Raw genomic sequence first — 17,448 nt, forward strand, 5'->3', positions numbered from 1 at the left:
GTTCAACAGCCCCACTTTCAACAATGCTCAGTTTATCTGCAGTCTCACTTCCCCAGCAAAGCAAAACAAACGAGAGACAGGAATTACAAGGAAAGAAACATTAATTGGACTGTGCTTCTGTCTTGAATACTGGGTGTAACTCCTGGTCTTCTCTGCTCCAAAAGCATATAGTGGTGCTCAAAAAAAGAAAAAAAAACCCCACAGTAACATGAAAAGAATCTGAAAAAAATATGCCCAAATTCTTCAGCTTACAAAATAAATGCAAGACTGAGGAAATATATATAATCATGAATTGAAGTGACGAGGTGACTAGAGAGAAACTGTTCATTGTTTCTATCACAATGAGAAGAATATCAATTAAGACAAGTAGGAAACTTTAAAAAAACCCCATATTTCACACTTGCATAGTCAAGTTGCATTGAGCAAGGACCTTTCCTTGTACTACTCTGCAGATGCTAAAAACCTATGTGGACTTAAAAAAAAAAAAAAGACTGGGCAAATTTGTGGATTAAAAATCTACTGAGAACTGTCAAGAATAAGACACCACTTCTGATTCAGAAAGTGCTGAAGCCACAGATGGTTGCATCCATGGTATTTAGGGAGCATGTGATATCCTATCTCTGTAGTCTTCCTCAGGCACTTCCTAGTCTCCACTGCTACAAATACACTCAAACGTGTTTTAATGAAGATTACACCACCAAATTATTTCTCAAATGCATTTATTTATAGCTGAATTCAAGGGAATTAAAAAAAATAAAGAATATCCATAAAAGCAAAGTATTTCTCAGCCTTAAAAGCATTTACAAGTATACTTGATTGTGGTCCAATTGATATCACTACCATGAATACAAGAAAATATAATAATCCCAAAGGAACTACACATTTTCCTTTTTCAAAACTTTTTAGAACTAATATGATGGCACAGAACCTTTGTTAAGTGTACCAAGTCAGAAGACAGTATTTTTCTTTCTTTTGGAAAAAAAAAGTGTAGGGTTATTTCTAACAAAGGAAGATGTACTATGGTATTAAAATTCCACCAGATTGATCTGCCTTTGAAAAAATAAATCATTCCTTATTTCCCTCCTGTGTACGGGAGTTACTCTATTTGCCACTGCATGCCGCATTTTCTGTCAGGAATCACGCTTGACGATTTCTGGTCAGGGCCAACTTTCAGGCCGGTGTCCTGCAGCAGCGCTTCTGCCACCCCACAGCTTCCACACACCCGCTGCTATCGGGGGCTGCTCGAAGGGAGAGAATCACAAGCAATGGCACCAAATCATTTCAAGAGTTGCTTGTTTCAATAAAAGAACCAAAAAGTGCAACCACTGACTTACCTGAACTGATTTCTAAACCAGTGTAAGTAAAGCAGTACAATATTATGTGGAAACATGGCTCAAAGGACCTTTGTTCTAAGTAACAAGGTAAACATGCACAGTTATAATAAATTTCAGAAGTGCTTAGCAGTTACTTTTCCAGAAACAAACAAACAATGAATGAGCACAGGCATTACTCAAAATCCCATTAGCTGCCTATTTTCCCTTACAGCAGTCTAAACACTTCCAACGGTCCGTTCCAAAATTATTATTTTGATCCATTCCAAAGGTATTAGCTGTGCAAATAAACCTGGTCGTGCAATGCTGTCTAGTCTGTAACTTAGTTAATGAGGGCGGAAAAAAAAAAAAAAAAAGTAGACAACTACTCTAATCCGTACTTACCTCTCGCCTGCTAAAAAAAAAAAAAAAACAAAAACAAACAAAACCCAAAACAAACCAACCAACAAAAACCACCAAAAACCAAAAAAACACCAAAAAATAATCCCCCCTAAAAAAACCGAAAAGGAAAAAAGTGATACTTCTCAGAGGGAAAACACTTCAATACTGTGTGTGCTTTACAGCCCGTATGAACAACTTCTCCGCGGCATCTCGAAGCTAAATGACAAGATAAAGCCCAAAGTTGCGCCCGTTCAGCTTCCCCTGCCCCTCGTTCGCTTCCCCACGAGTCCCTTGCTGCGGCTGCGGCGCCTGGCGGGGGCCGGCCCGAGCCCCTCACGCTGCCCCGGGGGGCGGCTGGGCAGACACAGACATGGAGATTTATATTTTAAAAAAGATCGCGGGAAGTGCGGTTCGCGGGGGAGGAGGGGAGGCGGGCGGGGCGGCGGGAGGCAGGCAGGGGAGGAAGGGGGGCGGCGGCGAGCGCTGCTCCCCGCCTCACTCCCACCCCCGCCGGCTCCGCCGCGGCCGCTGCCGCCGCTGGGCGCTGGGAGGCGGCAGCGAGTGCCCGCCGCCGGAGCCGTTTGAGGAACGCGAGCGGGCGAGCCAGACTTTTACCTTTTCTCTCTTTTTCCCGTCCTCACCCACCATGCCGCGGACGCCGCTGCCCGCGGGGGACGAGCGGCGGCTCAGCCCGGCGCCCTTCTCTTGAGGGGATGCGGGAGGCGCGGCCGGGACACAGCTAGCGCGACCCGCGCCTCTCCGCCGTCCTCCCCCTGCCGCGTCCCCGACCACCATGAGGGAAGAGCGAGAAGCTGCGGCCGCCGCCTCCCCCGCCGGGACCGGCAGAGCCCCGCAGCACTGCCCGCAGCCGGACGGCGGCGGGGCGGCCGCGCCCGCAGCGCTGCCCGGCAGCGCGGAGAGCCTGCGGAACGGATACGTGAAGAGCTGCGCGACCCCGCTGCGGCAGGACCCCCCGAAGAGCTTCCTCTCCTTGCTGCTCTTTCCTACCGCCTCCTCCTCCCGGGCTCGGTTCGCCCTGGGCGTCCTGGCCGCCGCTGTCCTCTCCCTCCTGGCCTTTCCCGGCCGGGGCAGCGCCCGGGAGCAGCAGGACGGGAGCAGCTGGCGGAGCCCGCGGCCGCTGCACGCCTTGCTGTGCCTGACCCGCTGCCTCAGCCCCCTCTTCAGCATCGCCTGTGCCTTCTTCTTCCTCACCTGCTACCTGGTCGGCGGCCGGCGCGGGGAGCACGGCGGCGGCACGACCCGCTGGTGGCTGCTGGCGCTGCCCCTGTGCTGCTACTCGGGGGACTTCGTGGCGCTGCAGTGGCTGCTGCCCGCGGAGGGGCACGAAGAGGAGCCGCAGATGTTCCTAGGAAGGCTCCTGACGGTGCTGGTCTCGGTGGCAGCGCTGACCCTGCCGCAGAGCTCCCTGAAGTTGCGCCGGAGCCTCCTCGTCTTGGTGTTGTGCAGCCTGGTGTGGCTGGTGTCGCTCAGCAGCCTCCAGGCGCTGCCCCCAGCGCTCGGCCCGCTGCTGGCCGGCACGGCCGGGGTGGCAGGCTGCCTCCTGGCACTCTGTGGCGGCGAGCACGGCATCTTCTCGGCGCAGAGCCGAGGAGCGCACCACCAGCATCACCGCCACCCACGGCTCCCCAGCGTGGAGGAAAAAGTGCCTGTGATCAGACCCAGGAGGAGATCTAGCTGCGTGTCCCTAGGGGAAACTTCGGTCAGCTACTACGGCAGCTGCAAAATGTTTAGGAGACCCTCGTTGCCTTGCATTTCCAGAGAGCAGGTAGGTTTCTCCGAAACTTGAAGGAGAAACTTTCGGAGGAATGAGCGCCACTCCATAGCTTTTCTTGACTGCTGTGTGTGTCTGTGCTGGATGTCTGCTCACTAACAAACTCCTGCTAGAGGAATGGAAGAGAATGTTAGTCCCTTAGCGGGTTTCTCAGCTCGGTTCTGCAGAGCCGATATAACCATTTATTTCTGCGTGGGTGCTAAATCATAATAATGCATTTGCTGTAGGACAGAAGGCTCCCTCGCTTTTTATGCAATCTCAATTATTAAACAGAAGTTCTTATTGATCAGAGCGAAACCTCAAACCAGTCAGCTTTAGCTATCAGTTACCTTGTTGTTTTGTTTCTTTTCCGAAGCCCCCCACCTCCTCCGCGTCTGGCAGCCTTTCCGAGAGAAAGAAACCACAGCTTTCTAAGCTGCTCGGCACTTCTGGTTCTTCCCGCTTTCTATCGGCAAACCATTGCCAAGTGCTAAAGAAATACCAGGTTTTGAGGGTTATTGTTTATCGAATGCTGGTGTCGTTTGGGAGGCAGCTGTCCTTCTGCCCTGCAGATTACTGTCGTTTGTTCCTCTCTCTCCCCCTCCCTCTCAGCCCCTGCTCCTCGCTCCACCTCAGTTAACGTTAGTTTTGGGTTGATGGGTTTTAAGAAACTTCTTTTTACTGAAGAGAGAGCTGTTCAGTAGGGGCTGGAGGGATGCCCGAAACGCTCAGTTTTCTTGAATGGAACTCTGTTGGTTTCTACCTCCCGGAAAACTTTTCAATGAGTCTTGTTTTTTGTAGCGTAAACCCCCGTGCGTGTGGGGGAGTTTGTTTTTATTTGGGCACTTGCACGTCAACTGCAGGAACATCGAGTTGTGTTGGAACTGGCCCGAGGCTGCTGCAAGTGGGTTATCAGCCCGTGGTAGGAGGGAGAATGAGGCGAGTGTATTTAATAAACGTGCAAGTGAGTAGTTTCTGCGAAGTGATTGTTGCTGCAGAATTCCCCGTCTGTTACTGTCGTGACTGAAAGTCATCGGTGCCAAATTAAATTTTCTAGTTTTTCCTTGACATTTATGCCATAATGCAGATCTTGTGATTGACTGTGAATGAGGTCTGAGGAAATACGAAGTGAATCTGAAACGGTGGAGTATTTTTCGAGTATTCCCCCCGAGTTTGCAGAACAGAATTAATACAGTAATTGTTTACAGTGATTAATACATTAATTGTTTCTGCATTAAAGGTTAAAATAGAAGTATGCTGTGACAGTCTTCCGAAATAACTCATTCAGCAAGTTGCAAATTATCTAATGCATACAATGAAAGAAACATTAAAATATTTTACTAGCAGTTAAGATATGTAGGCACTATCATATAATAATTTACTTTCTCTGTTCCATTCTGGATAATACTCTCTTTTGCTGTCACGTTTGTCTGTAGCACAGAAATCCCAGAAAATGTGATTTCATTAACCTTTCTAGATGATAGAAGATATTTGTTCATATGCAAGTTACTAAAAGCTTCCTTTGACGTTCGGCTCACTTCTTAAAGGCATGTGCATATTTCAAGTTAGGGCTTTCATTATTCAAGTAACATCATAAATGTCAGCTATAACTAAATACGTAGGATTTATTGGCAATGCTTAAATCATATATGTTCATAATAAACCACAACTTTTTGGTAGACTTCCAGAATTTGATGTCTTTGTTATCACTAGATGTGAACAACAAAGAGATATGAAGTTCTTAATTTTCCTAATAATCTATTATGCTTTACAATAAATATTTGTGCTTTGTTAAGCACAGTTTAAATGAGATTCACAGATACATGTTCTCTGCTGTATTTTATATGCAATTTTACAAGGATAACACAGGTTAAATCTTCTGATGTCCTATCTGACTTGGAGAGAGATCAGACATTGCAGAGCTGGTAAAACATCAATTGTTTGGGCAGGGGTGGGGAGAAGTAAGCCCGTAATGTGTGACTTTATTTGAATAAACAGTACAAGGTTTTTATATTGCTTCCTTGAAGCTGAAGGAATGTGTGTACTTAATGCTTTTCAGAGAGCATCTATTGTGTGGCTTTTCTTTAAGGGCTGATTACACATTTTGCAAATCCGTATAAAGCAGAACAGTGGTTCTTTTCCAATATTAATATTTCAAGGAGTTTAATGAACATTGTTAGGGAGATGCTGCTGGCCCACCATGACAGAAACACTTTGATGAATGAGAGATAAGTTATTGTGATTCTATTAGGTGTATTCTGTGTGACTGTCACAAGCCTCTTAGATGTAGAAGATGTTTATGTCGAATATAGAATAGCAGGTCAGTAGGGTACTCCAGGGATAATCTGGTCCTACCTTTCTTGGCAAAGTCACTGTCTAGACAAGTTGGCCCAGCACTTTGTCCAGCTAAATCTTAGACTTGTCCTATGTTGGGGAATCCATTACTTCTCTGGGGAGATTATTCCAGTGGCTGATTTTTCTCATTATTAAAAAAAAATCTCATTTTGTGTAGATTTTAGTTATTATTTGATGAAAATAGAGAATGTTAGTATTGACCTTAAATTTTCAGTAACATGTTGATTTGAAGCTATATGTGCTCTCTGTCTACATAAATATACAAGAAAATAATTATATTTATTTGAATTTTTTTTTAGCCAACAATTCCAAGGGCTCTGTGTGCATGGAGGGGGTGGGAACAGGATGGAATACTAACACAGGGGGGAATATGCAACCAGCAGCACACGAACACAAAAATTGGATGGAAATATCATTTTTATCTGGAGTACAAGTGGAAAGAGGCCCTGTAAGCATGATCCTGTAAAAACTTGCAAATTTGAGTAATCCTCATGACAAATAGATATTGCTTTCTGGACTTCAACAGGTGCAGGAACTATAAGGCTGGAAAGTTGATAAAATTAGATTCTTCTTACCATTTATATGAATATCTATATCTACTTAAGCCGTCAAAGTACCTAAATTCATGCTGTGTGTCTCTTCTGCAGTACATATATCTAACAATATAGTTTGAAGTGGGAGGAAAGAAACTTGAACAGATTATGTTTTTATGTAAGTATACTTGAATTCCAATATCAAAATACATAAATACACATAGAGGGAAACAATATGACTAAAATTATGGCTAAAATTTTTGCAAAGGCAATGCCTTTTCTGAGCTCTACTATATTAACACTTGTGCCTATAGAAATTGTTACAATTTTAGCAGTTAACAGGCTGTTTGTATTCTTATTTCAATATTCATCTCAGACCTAGAGAGGAATTGCAGTAAGACTGCAGTATTGATTGGTATTTCAAATTTTGTGTAGGTCATATTTTGACTGCATGTATCAATTGGAAGCTAATCTGCCTATTAGCTCTGCCTATTACTACTGATATCAAAGGGTTATCTTTATTGACTGTTGCACATTTAGCACTTAATTTTATAATTTTTTTTGTTTGAAAGCTAAATCAGGTCATCTAAAAGGTACTTGTCAGTATTGCAGATCTTGTAAACACTATGTCCTGAAAAATACGGTAGTAAGATTTTTTCTTTCTTTAACTTGATGGTGGACATGTATATGAGAGCAAACAACTATGTATAGGAAATCCTACATAGGAGCTTCTCAGAATCCAGAAAGAATATTCATATTTTTCCTTGAGTAAAGAATAGGCCTTCCTAATTAAATACACATGATACGTGTCCAAAGCAGTCTGCAAACAGACCTGATACACACTTTTTCTGGTTATCTGACTAGGTTCAAACACATAGGAAAGCTGGGATATTTCGTGGACAAAGACTGCTTTCATGTTGCACTCTGTTAATTACAGGAAGAATTGTCTTGTGGTTAGGGTTGGATTGACCACCACCTCTCTCCAGTTTCAGTTCCAAGCTATCTCGCACCTTTGATGTGTTACCGTAGGAAAATCAGGAATTGATTTCAGGAGTCTGAAATATTTGTGTAACTTGAAATCGATGCAGTTCCTTATTTGCTCAAGAAATTTACATCTGTGTCTGTTACCTATTTGCGAAACAAATTACACTTTTTCCTTAAGCTTTCAGGGTATAAACTTCCTAGTGCAGAAGCTGTCTGTTAGTGTGTATTTTAGAGTGTCTTAAAATTGTTCCACTCAGATACTGTTTGCAGCCCAGAAACAGGTGAACCTTAACCTGTTGAGTAAAATATAATTCTCCTTGCTATGTGTTTGACAAACCAGCTCTTTGCTAGTTGAAGTTTCCCCCTCACGTTTCTGATAACTGTTACCACAGCTGTACCTGCATGGCAGGATGTTTTTCTGTTGTTCACCAAATCTTCCTGTCTCTGGGGTTTGTCTTATGGGGGAAAAAAAATCAAGGTAGCAGTGTGTGTTGAGCTGTGAATCAATTCCAATGGGATGCAGCTGAGAGTGAGGAATGTGAAAAGAGAAGGATTATGTGGTGAAAGCAACAGACTTGGAAAACTGTTTCTGCAACCTTATTTTGGATAAGTAGGATTCTGTTTTTTCTGACTGGTTCTCTCTGACATTAACAAAATATTTTGAGCTAGATAAAATGTGAAATGAGAAGGCTCTTGGTAAAAGTTCCATCTTTCTTTCTCTCTTGTAGGATTATACCACAAAGAAAGGATGCCTGAATCATGGTTTGCCCATAGAGGGGTCAGAGTTTAAGATGTTATCCTCTGGCAAAGTTTCACCTGGGACCACGGAGAATGACAAAGAAGGGTTTTAGGGAGACTGAGTGCACTTAAGAACTCTGTTAGCTAAGTTTACCTTTAGCTGGCTTTTAGATATCCAAGACTTGGTTCTGCATGAGTAAAAGCAGGCAAGAGTGTCTCTGAGCTGTCCGTGTAGTGAAGGAGGTTGACTGTTGCTTCAGGTGTGTTTTCCTGGAAAGAAAGTATAAGTGGAGAAAGGAAGGAGATCAAAGACCACTGCTGTGGAAATGCTGGAGAAATTTATTGGAAGGTGGGGGAGGCATGTTGCAGAGCACCAGTAGGAAAGAAATGAAAGAAACTGTGAGAGGCAGTTCCAACAGCTGCATGATTGACTGTGTTGAAGAAAAATAGCAGAATAAGTTGCATAAAGTACTAATATTCAGCTTGGACCAGGAAGATCTTTTAAATTTATGAAAGAAACTTGTAGAGATGAGGAAACAAAAGGTGCCCAGGAGAGTCTCTAGAATGAAAAAGAGGGGACAGCCTCCATGCTGGGGTTTGTGAACAGTGTATTCTGGGAGGTTAAATATGAAAGGGAAGAGAATAGCAAGAAATTTGGTATATTTTCCTAAGAAAAAGACTCATCTTTTGACACAATGTATGTCTGTGCACGTATATGCCTGATAGTACTGTTCTAATAATTGAACTTGAGCAATGGAACTGATTGTAGTATATTGGCCTTACAAGATTAAATCCCAGCAAATTTAATGAAAAACCTATGAGTGGGAAGTGAAGAAACCTTATGGAATATGGCCCAGTGCAGGGCAAGTCTGCAGTGTGAGCTGAACTCTCAGAATGCCCACGACAGTGTCTCATGTCACGAGTGAACTCCAGAACGATGCAGGTGGGGTGGGGGGTCTGTCACAGCCTGAGCCCTATGTGACATTTGATTAGAAGTTGATATTGCTAAAAAAGCTTTTTTATTCCTGTTTTGCTTTTCTGATACTTTAAAATGTAAACTTCATGCAGCCTTACTACTGGTGAAAGAAATCGCTGAACAAAGCCAAATGCAACTAATAGATGATGCCAGTTGCTGAAGATGGGAAAGAGTAAATCCTGTACTTCTGTGCAAAGATTGGGTATTACAGACAGGGAAATTGGGGGATGTAGTCTATTCTGTTGTTGATGTAAAAGGTTCTGGAGGAAAACAGATGAGAAACTTGTGTCTGCCAAATGAGAAAAGAGAGGCTACAGACCTAGAATATTTTGCTTGAATCTCACTGATTTTTCCAGGATAAAACTATGTGGAGAGCAAGCTGAAAGAATAGTTGAAGATGAGAATAAAAGAGAGTGAAAAGAAATGTTGAAATTCAACATGTCCTTTCCAGTGACTGAAAACAATGCTTAACAAGACGCAGCTACACTACAGAATAAATTTTAATGGTGAAAATAAAAAAGGGGACTTTCCTGCAACTCAATAGCAGAAATGAAAATTCAAGGTTAAAGCTAGGGCTTGGACTGCTCAGGGCAGACAGTGCAATGTCTGAGTGGTTGTTACTGAAGCATAAAAAGGATCAATAACTTTAAGAATCCAGTGGCAGTAAAATTGTGCTAGAGCCTTCAAAACAGACATGAGCCGTGGATGTTAATAAATGAGAGTTCACAGGGTAACAAGTAAACTGGCAGATGATGGTATTTGGGGAAGGGAAGTGTTACCGATATTTGTGAAAGAAATAGGTCAGGGAACTCTGTGTTTAAGGAAGACCAGTTAAGTGAATGGCCTTATTGATGAGTGTGGCAAAACAAACTGTTCTAGGAACTGGAAGGGCCATAACAAGGCATGACTGCTGAAACAAAATGTCAGCTTCCAGAGCAGTTTTGTATTTGAAAATGGATCATTCAGCCATGGGGAAGGACATCATTCATATCAATACAGTCAGCTGGTGAGGAGTAAGTTTTGATGTGTTGGGCCATCCTTGCTTTTTCACACAGAGCTTTTGTATGTAGCACATTCCTTTGAAACAAGTGCAAATTTATTGGGAGAGGGACAGACCAGAGCACAGATACCCAAGTCGGTTTTTATATGCCTCTATTTGTTTGATAGTACAATATTTATGGAAAACAGTGCTGTTACACAGAACATTTGTGACCACCAGTATTCACTTCAGTTTGTACAGGGGTGTCTGAAAAAACCTGGCATATTTCCGATTCTGTGCCTGACCAAATGACAATGTTGACAAGTTCTGTTACCCAGTACTGAGTTGCCAACCCTAATGTCCCTTTATGTGAACCCAAATATCTTCACTAAGTTAAAGGCATGTTTGCAGCAAATGTTCCATTTGTTGTTAATTTGATAAATAGAAGTTTGTTTTATGGAATATGAAAATGATATTTTCCCTCTATAATTTCCCTATTTTTAAGTTATTCAAGATACTGTAGAGGGGGTACCATATGAGGCTGTATTTGAGAGCTTTGGATTTGGTTTTGAGAGATCTTCCCTCTTTTATGAGAAAAATCTCAGGCTTTTTGTGAATTTGCATTACAGGTGTGTTGGTTTAGCTGTATCCTTGCTGATGATGGTCACAGAAATAGGAATGGGTTTAATCTGGGGCGTGTTCATTCATGATGCCCAAAGCAGGCAGTGCTGCTCCCCCACCCCAGAGGAGCTGTACCTCCGAGGGGTGGTGTTACAGCAAGCCTATGTCACGCCTGCCTCTTAATATCTGCTGTCAGGGTGGCTTTATCAGCAAAGCTCATAATATAGAAGGAACTTTCCTAAAAGTGTATGAAAGCTTAAGTTATCAGAGGGAAACTTCATCAGTTTTATTGAAATAACAGCTTAATTATGACTCCCTGCATAGGCATATGGTATTAGCATGTCTCTTGAACCTTCATTACTGGTCATGCTTCATTTGTTTTTGATTAATTGACACACTTTAAAAAGATAGGAACTAAATTAAAGGGTAAAAAAGACATTCTTACACTAGGCTTAATGTCTGCATGACCTTTTTTCTGCTGTGATTTAAAACAAAAGGCCTGTGTTTCTATTTAGGGTCTTCTTATTTTTCTTAGTCAGTTGATATTGCATGTTCAAACAGAACATATTTTGAGGTGTTTGAATTTATTTAATATTTCCTCATAAGTATTGTTGTATGATACCTGTTTGCCACTTAAGGAATATAATTCTGTTCTTTCTGCCTAGTAGAGTCTCTTAAAAGAGTTCTAAATTTCTGAGTACTCTAAAGTTACTAATTTAAGAAATACAAAGAGTTTTTTCAAAGGAGTTTTTTTCTCATACCTTTTGGCTGCCCAGAAGAGTTTCCATCCTTGCACAGAAGTTGTTGATACATCTCCTGCTTTTGAACATTTGATGACTGCTCGGCAGTGATGCTGGGGTACCTCATTATCTCCTGTGTGAGGGCTGTGGGGTGGCCACGGAACCTCACACCGTGTGTGCTCTACAGGCAGGGATGGCCTCTCAGCTGGGCTTGTGCCTCGCAAAGTGAGCTGCCTTTTTGTGAGCTTTCTCCAAGGCAGGGACAGATCTCTGTATTCATAGGGTGTCATTAGTAGTTAATAAAACCCAGTATCATGTGTAGTTTAATGATGCTAACTTAAAAAAAAGGAATGTGTTTTGAGAGAACTCTTAAGTGATTATTATGTTGATTAGTGTTCACAGTGGCCTTCATTTCATTTGATTTGCCACTTAGACAGTGTAATGTGTAAATACACTCACAGGTTCTTCCATACTTGCTCTTGCAATTCCGTAGTTTCCTACACATTCTCCCTCTCTCATTACGTAGTATGAAATGACATTTCATTTACTTGAAAGTTAATTTCTCTAGATACAAGCAGTTATGTTCCAATGTGTGAGTAGAAAGGGAGGGAAATTTGTGTTGACACCTGAAGGTGTGATTAGCAGGCTGAAAAAGTTTAGATCCTGCTGTGCCTGTGAAACACCATCTGCTCTGGCAGCGACTGCCCTGAAGGAATTGGCTCAGACTGGAAGGAGTAAAGGCACGCTAGCACAGTTTTCCTCTCGGCCAGTCGGATCTACAAGAAACAGACTTCATTTTGCTCAGGGAAAGATGAGTATTGGTCCAGGTTTTACTGTTTACACTGAGATTGTCCATACAAAAGGACACTGAGACACAGATGTAAATAAATCATTAATGATCACCTGATAATTCCTAGCATGTTAGTATAGGATAGAGAAGTATATTTCCTATCTTAACTAAAAAAAAACAAATGAGCTTGTCTAGTCCGCCCTGCATACGTCCTCCTTCTGTCCTGGTTTCTAACTGCATTTTTGGGGCAGCAGAATATCCTTTTGAGGATCACTGGAACATGCTCACAAAACGGATTTTGAATGAACCTTGCAGTGAGACAATTTCCATAGATTATTCATACAGATGTTTAGGCTTCTTCTAGGTGGTGGTGGTTTTTTTTTGTTTGTTTTTTTTTTGTTTGTTTTTTTTTTTTTTTTTTTTTTGTTTTGTTATTGTTTAAATAGTAGGAAAGCTGTGGAATATTACTTAGGATCTTTCTAATTATTAAAGAACTATAATATGTCTGTCTGAAGTTAAAATGAGTTATTACCATGATATAAATGACAGCTATTTGCTTTATGGCAAAGCAGAATTGGAAGTATTTTGATTATAAGTATCTGTTAGCTAATTTTTAGGCAGATGTAGAAAGCATTAATTAGAATTTTTATCAGCATTTCTTGCTTATTTTTATTCAGCACAGCAGAATACTTCCATGCCCTCATAATACTGAAAATCTAATTTTTCCTTTTATTTGGAGTCTCTGCTTGAACAAGTTGGATTGAGAAGGAAGAGTTTGGAATAGCTTTTGTGTTAATGACCAGTCTTTTTTTTTTTGTCACTGCTGTTACTTAATTTATTTTTCATAATTGACAGCCTGTTCATTATATGCCAGAGAATTTCAAAGAAGTTTGGAAAGAATAAGTTTGCAAGTGATTTTCTATGATGTCAAGATGAAAATAAGAAAATGGGAGTAGATGAGCAGAGGCAGATGTGATGCTGGCTGTTGCTGTAAGTGTGGTCTGTGTTTTCAAATCCTCTGAGGCAATGTCTGTCATATCAGGGACATCTGCAGAATGGTCTGATTAAAAAAACCAGTACTTTATTCTATGTGTGATGGATAAGAATTTTTTATGAAGAGCAAAAATCAAAAGTAGATAAGAGACCCTAAGCTTCAAATAGTCATGTTAAAACTGAGTAAAACTCCATGCTTACATGTAAAATTTGCATAACTCATTATTAGGCATAACATTTCAGGACAAATTAAGTTAGGAACTGGCATTACACCTCTAAACATGAAATTGATATCTTGTTTAGGAAAGTGTCTCACAACTTTAGAAAATATTTAAACTGTTTCATGTAATAAAGAGATGCCATTTCAGGTAATTGCAAAAGTCAGTACAGCTTCAATAATGGACCTCTAAAGGTATATTTAGTTCTATGTGATTTGTCTTTTATGGGAGTAGTTGCTGTTAAAATCTCCTTTCTAAAGATTTGTAAGTCTTCCATGCTTGCCTTAACACTTGTTCTAGTCGGAAGCTCCCTAGAGTCAGCAGAGCACTTAAGCTTTCAAGTGGAAAAGAACATGTGTTTTGCAGTGTTTAAGGATTGAGATTATAGTCCTTACTTGTTTAAAAATTCACAGAGCTTAATGTAATTTATAACTTTAACAAGTGTTAACAGTCTTGAACACATTCCTAGAGCTATGTTTCTTTCACCTGTCTGGTGATGGATAGTTTTGGTGTGCCTTTAGAAGCCACATTTTTATTTTTAATTATTTGGGCCTTGAAAGTACAAGGAAAATAATTTTCCAGGAGATTAACATTCAAAAGTAAATTGCTTCTTTTCTTGTCTTTTTTTTTAAATATATTTTTTCTTTCTTTGTGCTTGTGTTTACCTTTTCTTCATTTACAATAATTTGAACACCTTTTCCTACCAGTTGTTCTTTCTTTGTTATAAGATCAGTACCATAATTTGGTGCAAAATTGCAATTGTCTGTTTCAGCAGAGATATGAAAATGTTCTGACTCAAAATATTTTACTATTTAAAAACTTAGCAATCAAATTATTGTTTAAAAATTATAGAACATTTTGTAACATATAACTTTTAACACAGAAGAATTAAATATTTATTTGTAGTTATAGCATTAAAACGTTTCCAGAATCTGTTACTTCTAACTGTCCATTATTGAAAAGTTATACACTGTTGTGGTTGAGGGAGAGTGAGTTTTCCAGGAAGTTGTGGGCAAACCAATCAGTGGTCAGGTTTCATGCTGGCACCTGGAGTAGCCACTGTGACATTGGACACGCCTCTGAGAACACAAGGGGTTAAAAGCAAGGACTTCAGAGGGACTGTCCCTCTTTTTGTTTCTGGTTGCAAGGTGAGCACACATCCTCCCCTTCCCCCCAGCTCGCGGGGCTGGGTAGAAGAGGGGAGGGGAAAAGCCATGAGGGGCCTCTTCAAGATGGAAGGGTGGAGGACTGTGGAGGTGCCCTCCATCCTCGTTCCCCTCCAGGAGAGAGACAGCCACTTCAGAGCTTCGGAATTGATATTGGCGGCAGCCGGCACCGAAGAAAGAGCGGGGTGGCGGGGGGAGGTGCGGGGCAGGAGAAAAGTTCTCAGCTGTGTAAAGATGTGCCGAGTCTGCAACCCTGCTGGGAGCTAAAAACTGTTGACTCTTTCTTGGCAGAAGAAAACTTTTCTAGACATTGATTCTCATAGCTGGTAGTTTGTAAGAAGAGAGAGACAGCTTGAGACTGAGATGATAAAACAAGATGAAGAGAATCCCAGATGGGCAGTGATGAAGAGTGGTGGCTTTTAGGCTGGACTTTTCTTGCGTAATGTTAGCCATAGACTGAACTTGAGTCTCTTTGAACATAAACTGCATTTGGGTGGATGCAGCCGGCTCAGCTTTGCTGCAGTGACTGACACTGTAGGAGTGGAGCGAACAGAGAAGAGAGGGAGAGGGTGTGGTGGTGCCCTCTGCCCTCAGGGAAGATCTCTGTTCTTAGAAACCCTCGGCCCCAGGGGAAAGATGGGAAGAGCCTGGCATGCAAGCATCCTTAAAAGAGCCCTATATGCAGCTTTGGCCCGTGGACAGTGGTGAGAGCAGTGGACATAGAAAAGAGAGTGTCACCCTGGCAGACTTCTCCGGGCAGTGCCATGGGTGACATGGAAACACATAAGGGGTGGACCTGTGTTTTCTGGAGTGCAGTCTATGGTGAGAGAGACTCTTCTCTCCCTTGCTGAATTGAAAATTAGTTTCTTTTTTGAGTAGTGATTGTTTGATATAGAGCCCAGGGTTTTGGTTTATGGAGGGTAACGTGTAAGGGGTGAAAATTGGGGGAGGAGAAGAAATGTTCTGAGAGATTTTCATTTCTGTTTTCTGTGTGTTTAGGGTTTTTTTCTTTTCTATTTCTGTTCTTATGTAGTTTAATAAAGTTTTTTTCTGTTTTCAAGTTTTAGGCCTACTCTGCTCTGTTCTTGATCACATCCCACAGTAGTTGTTAAGAAAAACATATATTCATGGGTGCATTAGCATCTGGCCAGTACCAACCCATGGCATACACAAATCAGCTACATTCAAGATGCTGCATACATTTATTTTTTACAGTCATGCATACTTTCTCTTTTACCTTGATGCTATGTTTTATTGTGAAGCTCTTTGTTCATTTTGCTCTTTTAGTTTTGCAGATTAGATGCAAGGTGATCTGCTACCTTCTCCGTAAGTGCAACTGCAAATTTATTTGTCAGATCTGAGCTTTTAAGATGTGAGCTCTTAAGATGGTGGCTAGGAGCTTATTCTTTGCTGCCCAAAGAGTGTCTGCATGTGTTTGGTAGTTTCAAAACTCAAAACAATCCCTTGTTTGTTTATTTCCTGGATGGAGGGGACAAAGGTTTTCTAGGTTGGGTTGGGGTTTGGCATTTTTGGGTGCCTTTTTTTATTAAGATGACGAAATCTTTAGACACCTTGTTTTTGTTTTGCCTTGCTCTCTCCTATTATAAGCAAGTGAGGAGGGAGAAATGAGTAGTATAGGCTCGAGGGCTGCAGTTGTAGCAAGAGGAGCTGGCTGACTAATGATAATATGGAATGAACTGTGCCTCAAAAAATAAATACTGAGCATCTTCCTCCCTTCAATTCACAATTAAGAATGGAGCTAAAGACTCAGGATTTGTATTTGTTGTACTTTCCTTCAGTGTTTGAGAGCTACAGGAAAGCTTTGTCTGATCTGTATAGTACTGACAATGAATTTAGTTGAGGTGTTTCATTCTGATTACAGGTTGTGTTGGCACAGGATCGATAGGAGCAGACGAATATTTTTTGTCCTGATACCTTGAGCTTTATTTACCTCCATTAGGCTAGCGCATTTAGAGTGGATTTTCACAGAACTTTTCTTTCTTTTTAAAGAAATTTTGAACTTTACCTCCAATATCTGAGTAATACTTTGGTTCAGCAAATCTGTTAGATTCCCAACTGTGTCCCAGGTCTGTCTTGTTCTTCCCATCAGCTCTGATTCACTCTCTGAGGTGTTCTGCAGTGGTACCCCTGCAGATTTCAGTAAGAGGGGTAAGCCAGGGGAAAACAGAATTAAAAAGGACAACTAGTTCCTTGCCTTGCTCTTATCATGAGCATCATTTGGGATGTCACCTAGCTTGGTGACCAGAGCTGTATTTTTCTTCTTGGGTCCCAGAGTGTAGCAGGAGACACAGCTGGAGAAAACTACATTGTGATGGTGGATTCCATAGTCAGTGGATTGTTACAAGGCAGAGGACAATTCTGAGGATTGTAAAAGTACTAAGTCAGTAGTATTTGGATAGATTTCCAAGCCTTGTAGAGGTTTTTGTTCATATTTGTATATAAATATCTTTTAGTGTCCTTTAACAGAACTTGTATGTGGGTGTGCTTCCACCTGGTTCTAGTCCACTCACCTAAAAACTCATTTTATCAAAGATATCCTTGGCAACCATTTTATGTTTTAGTTTTGTAGAACTTGTCTGAACCTTGAATCCCACACGCTAAAGCCATCATGTGGCTCATCACTTTCCTCAGGGCTCCCTAATCCACTGCTGGATACAGTTAGGGTGGGAATCTCCTGTAACCTTGCTAGCCTGTGCTGGTTTGCTTGTCTCCCCTATAGGGACATTAGGGTTCCTCAACATGCCTTGTGCCATTCCAGATTTTCTGCTTATCATTGCCTCCTCATCCCTGAAACTGCTTGACCTCATTCTGGAATTTCCATAATCACATACCAAACTACTGCCTTTATTTT

At 41.5% G+C, this 17,448-nt stretch overlaps 1 protein-coding gene across 1 annotated transcript in view; it reads left to right on the top strand.

Annotated features, from left to right (window-relative positions):
* The first annotated feature begins 2,110 nt into the window (after window positions 1-2,110).
* Window positions 2,111-17,448, top strand: part of PDE3B (phosphodiesterase 3B) — an 83,742-nt gene continuing 68,404 nt past the window's right edge. Inside the window, exon 1 of the mRNA XM_063398064.1 lies at window positions 2,111-3,498. Within this exon, the coding sequence (XP_063254134.1) occupies window positions 2,506-3,498 (993 nt within the window). The 5' untranslated portion in view covers window positions 2,111-2,505. The remainder of the gene's footprint in view (window positions 3,499-17,448) is intronic.

This window comes from Prinia subflava, chromosome 5 (genome assembly GCF_021018805.1).
Source record: "Prinia subflava isolate CZ2003 ecotype Zambia chromosome 5, Cam_Psub_1.2, whole genome shotgun sequence".
In the NCBI taxonomy this organism is placed as follows: domain Eukaryota; kingdom Metazoa; phylum Chordata; class Aves; order Passeriformes; family Cisticolidae; genus Prinia; species Prinia subflava.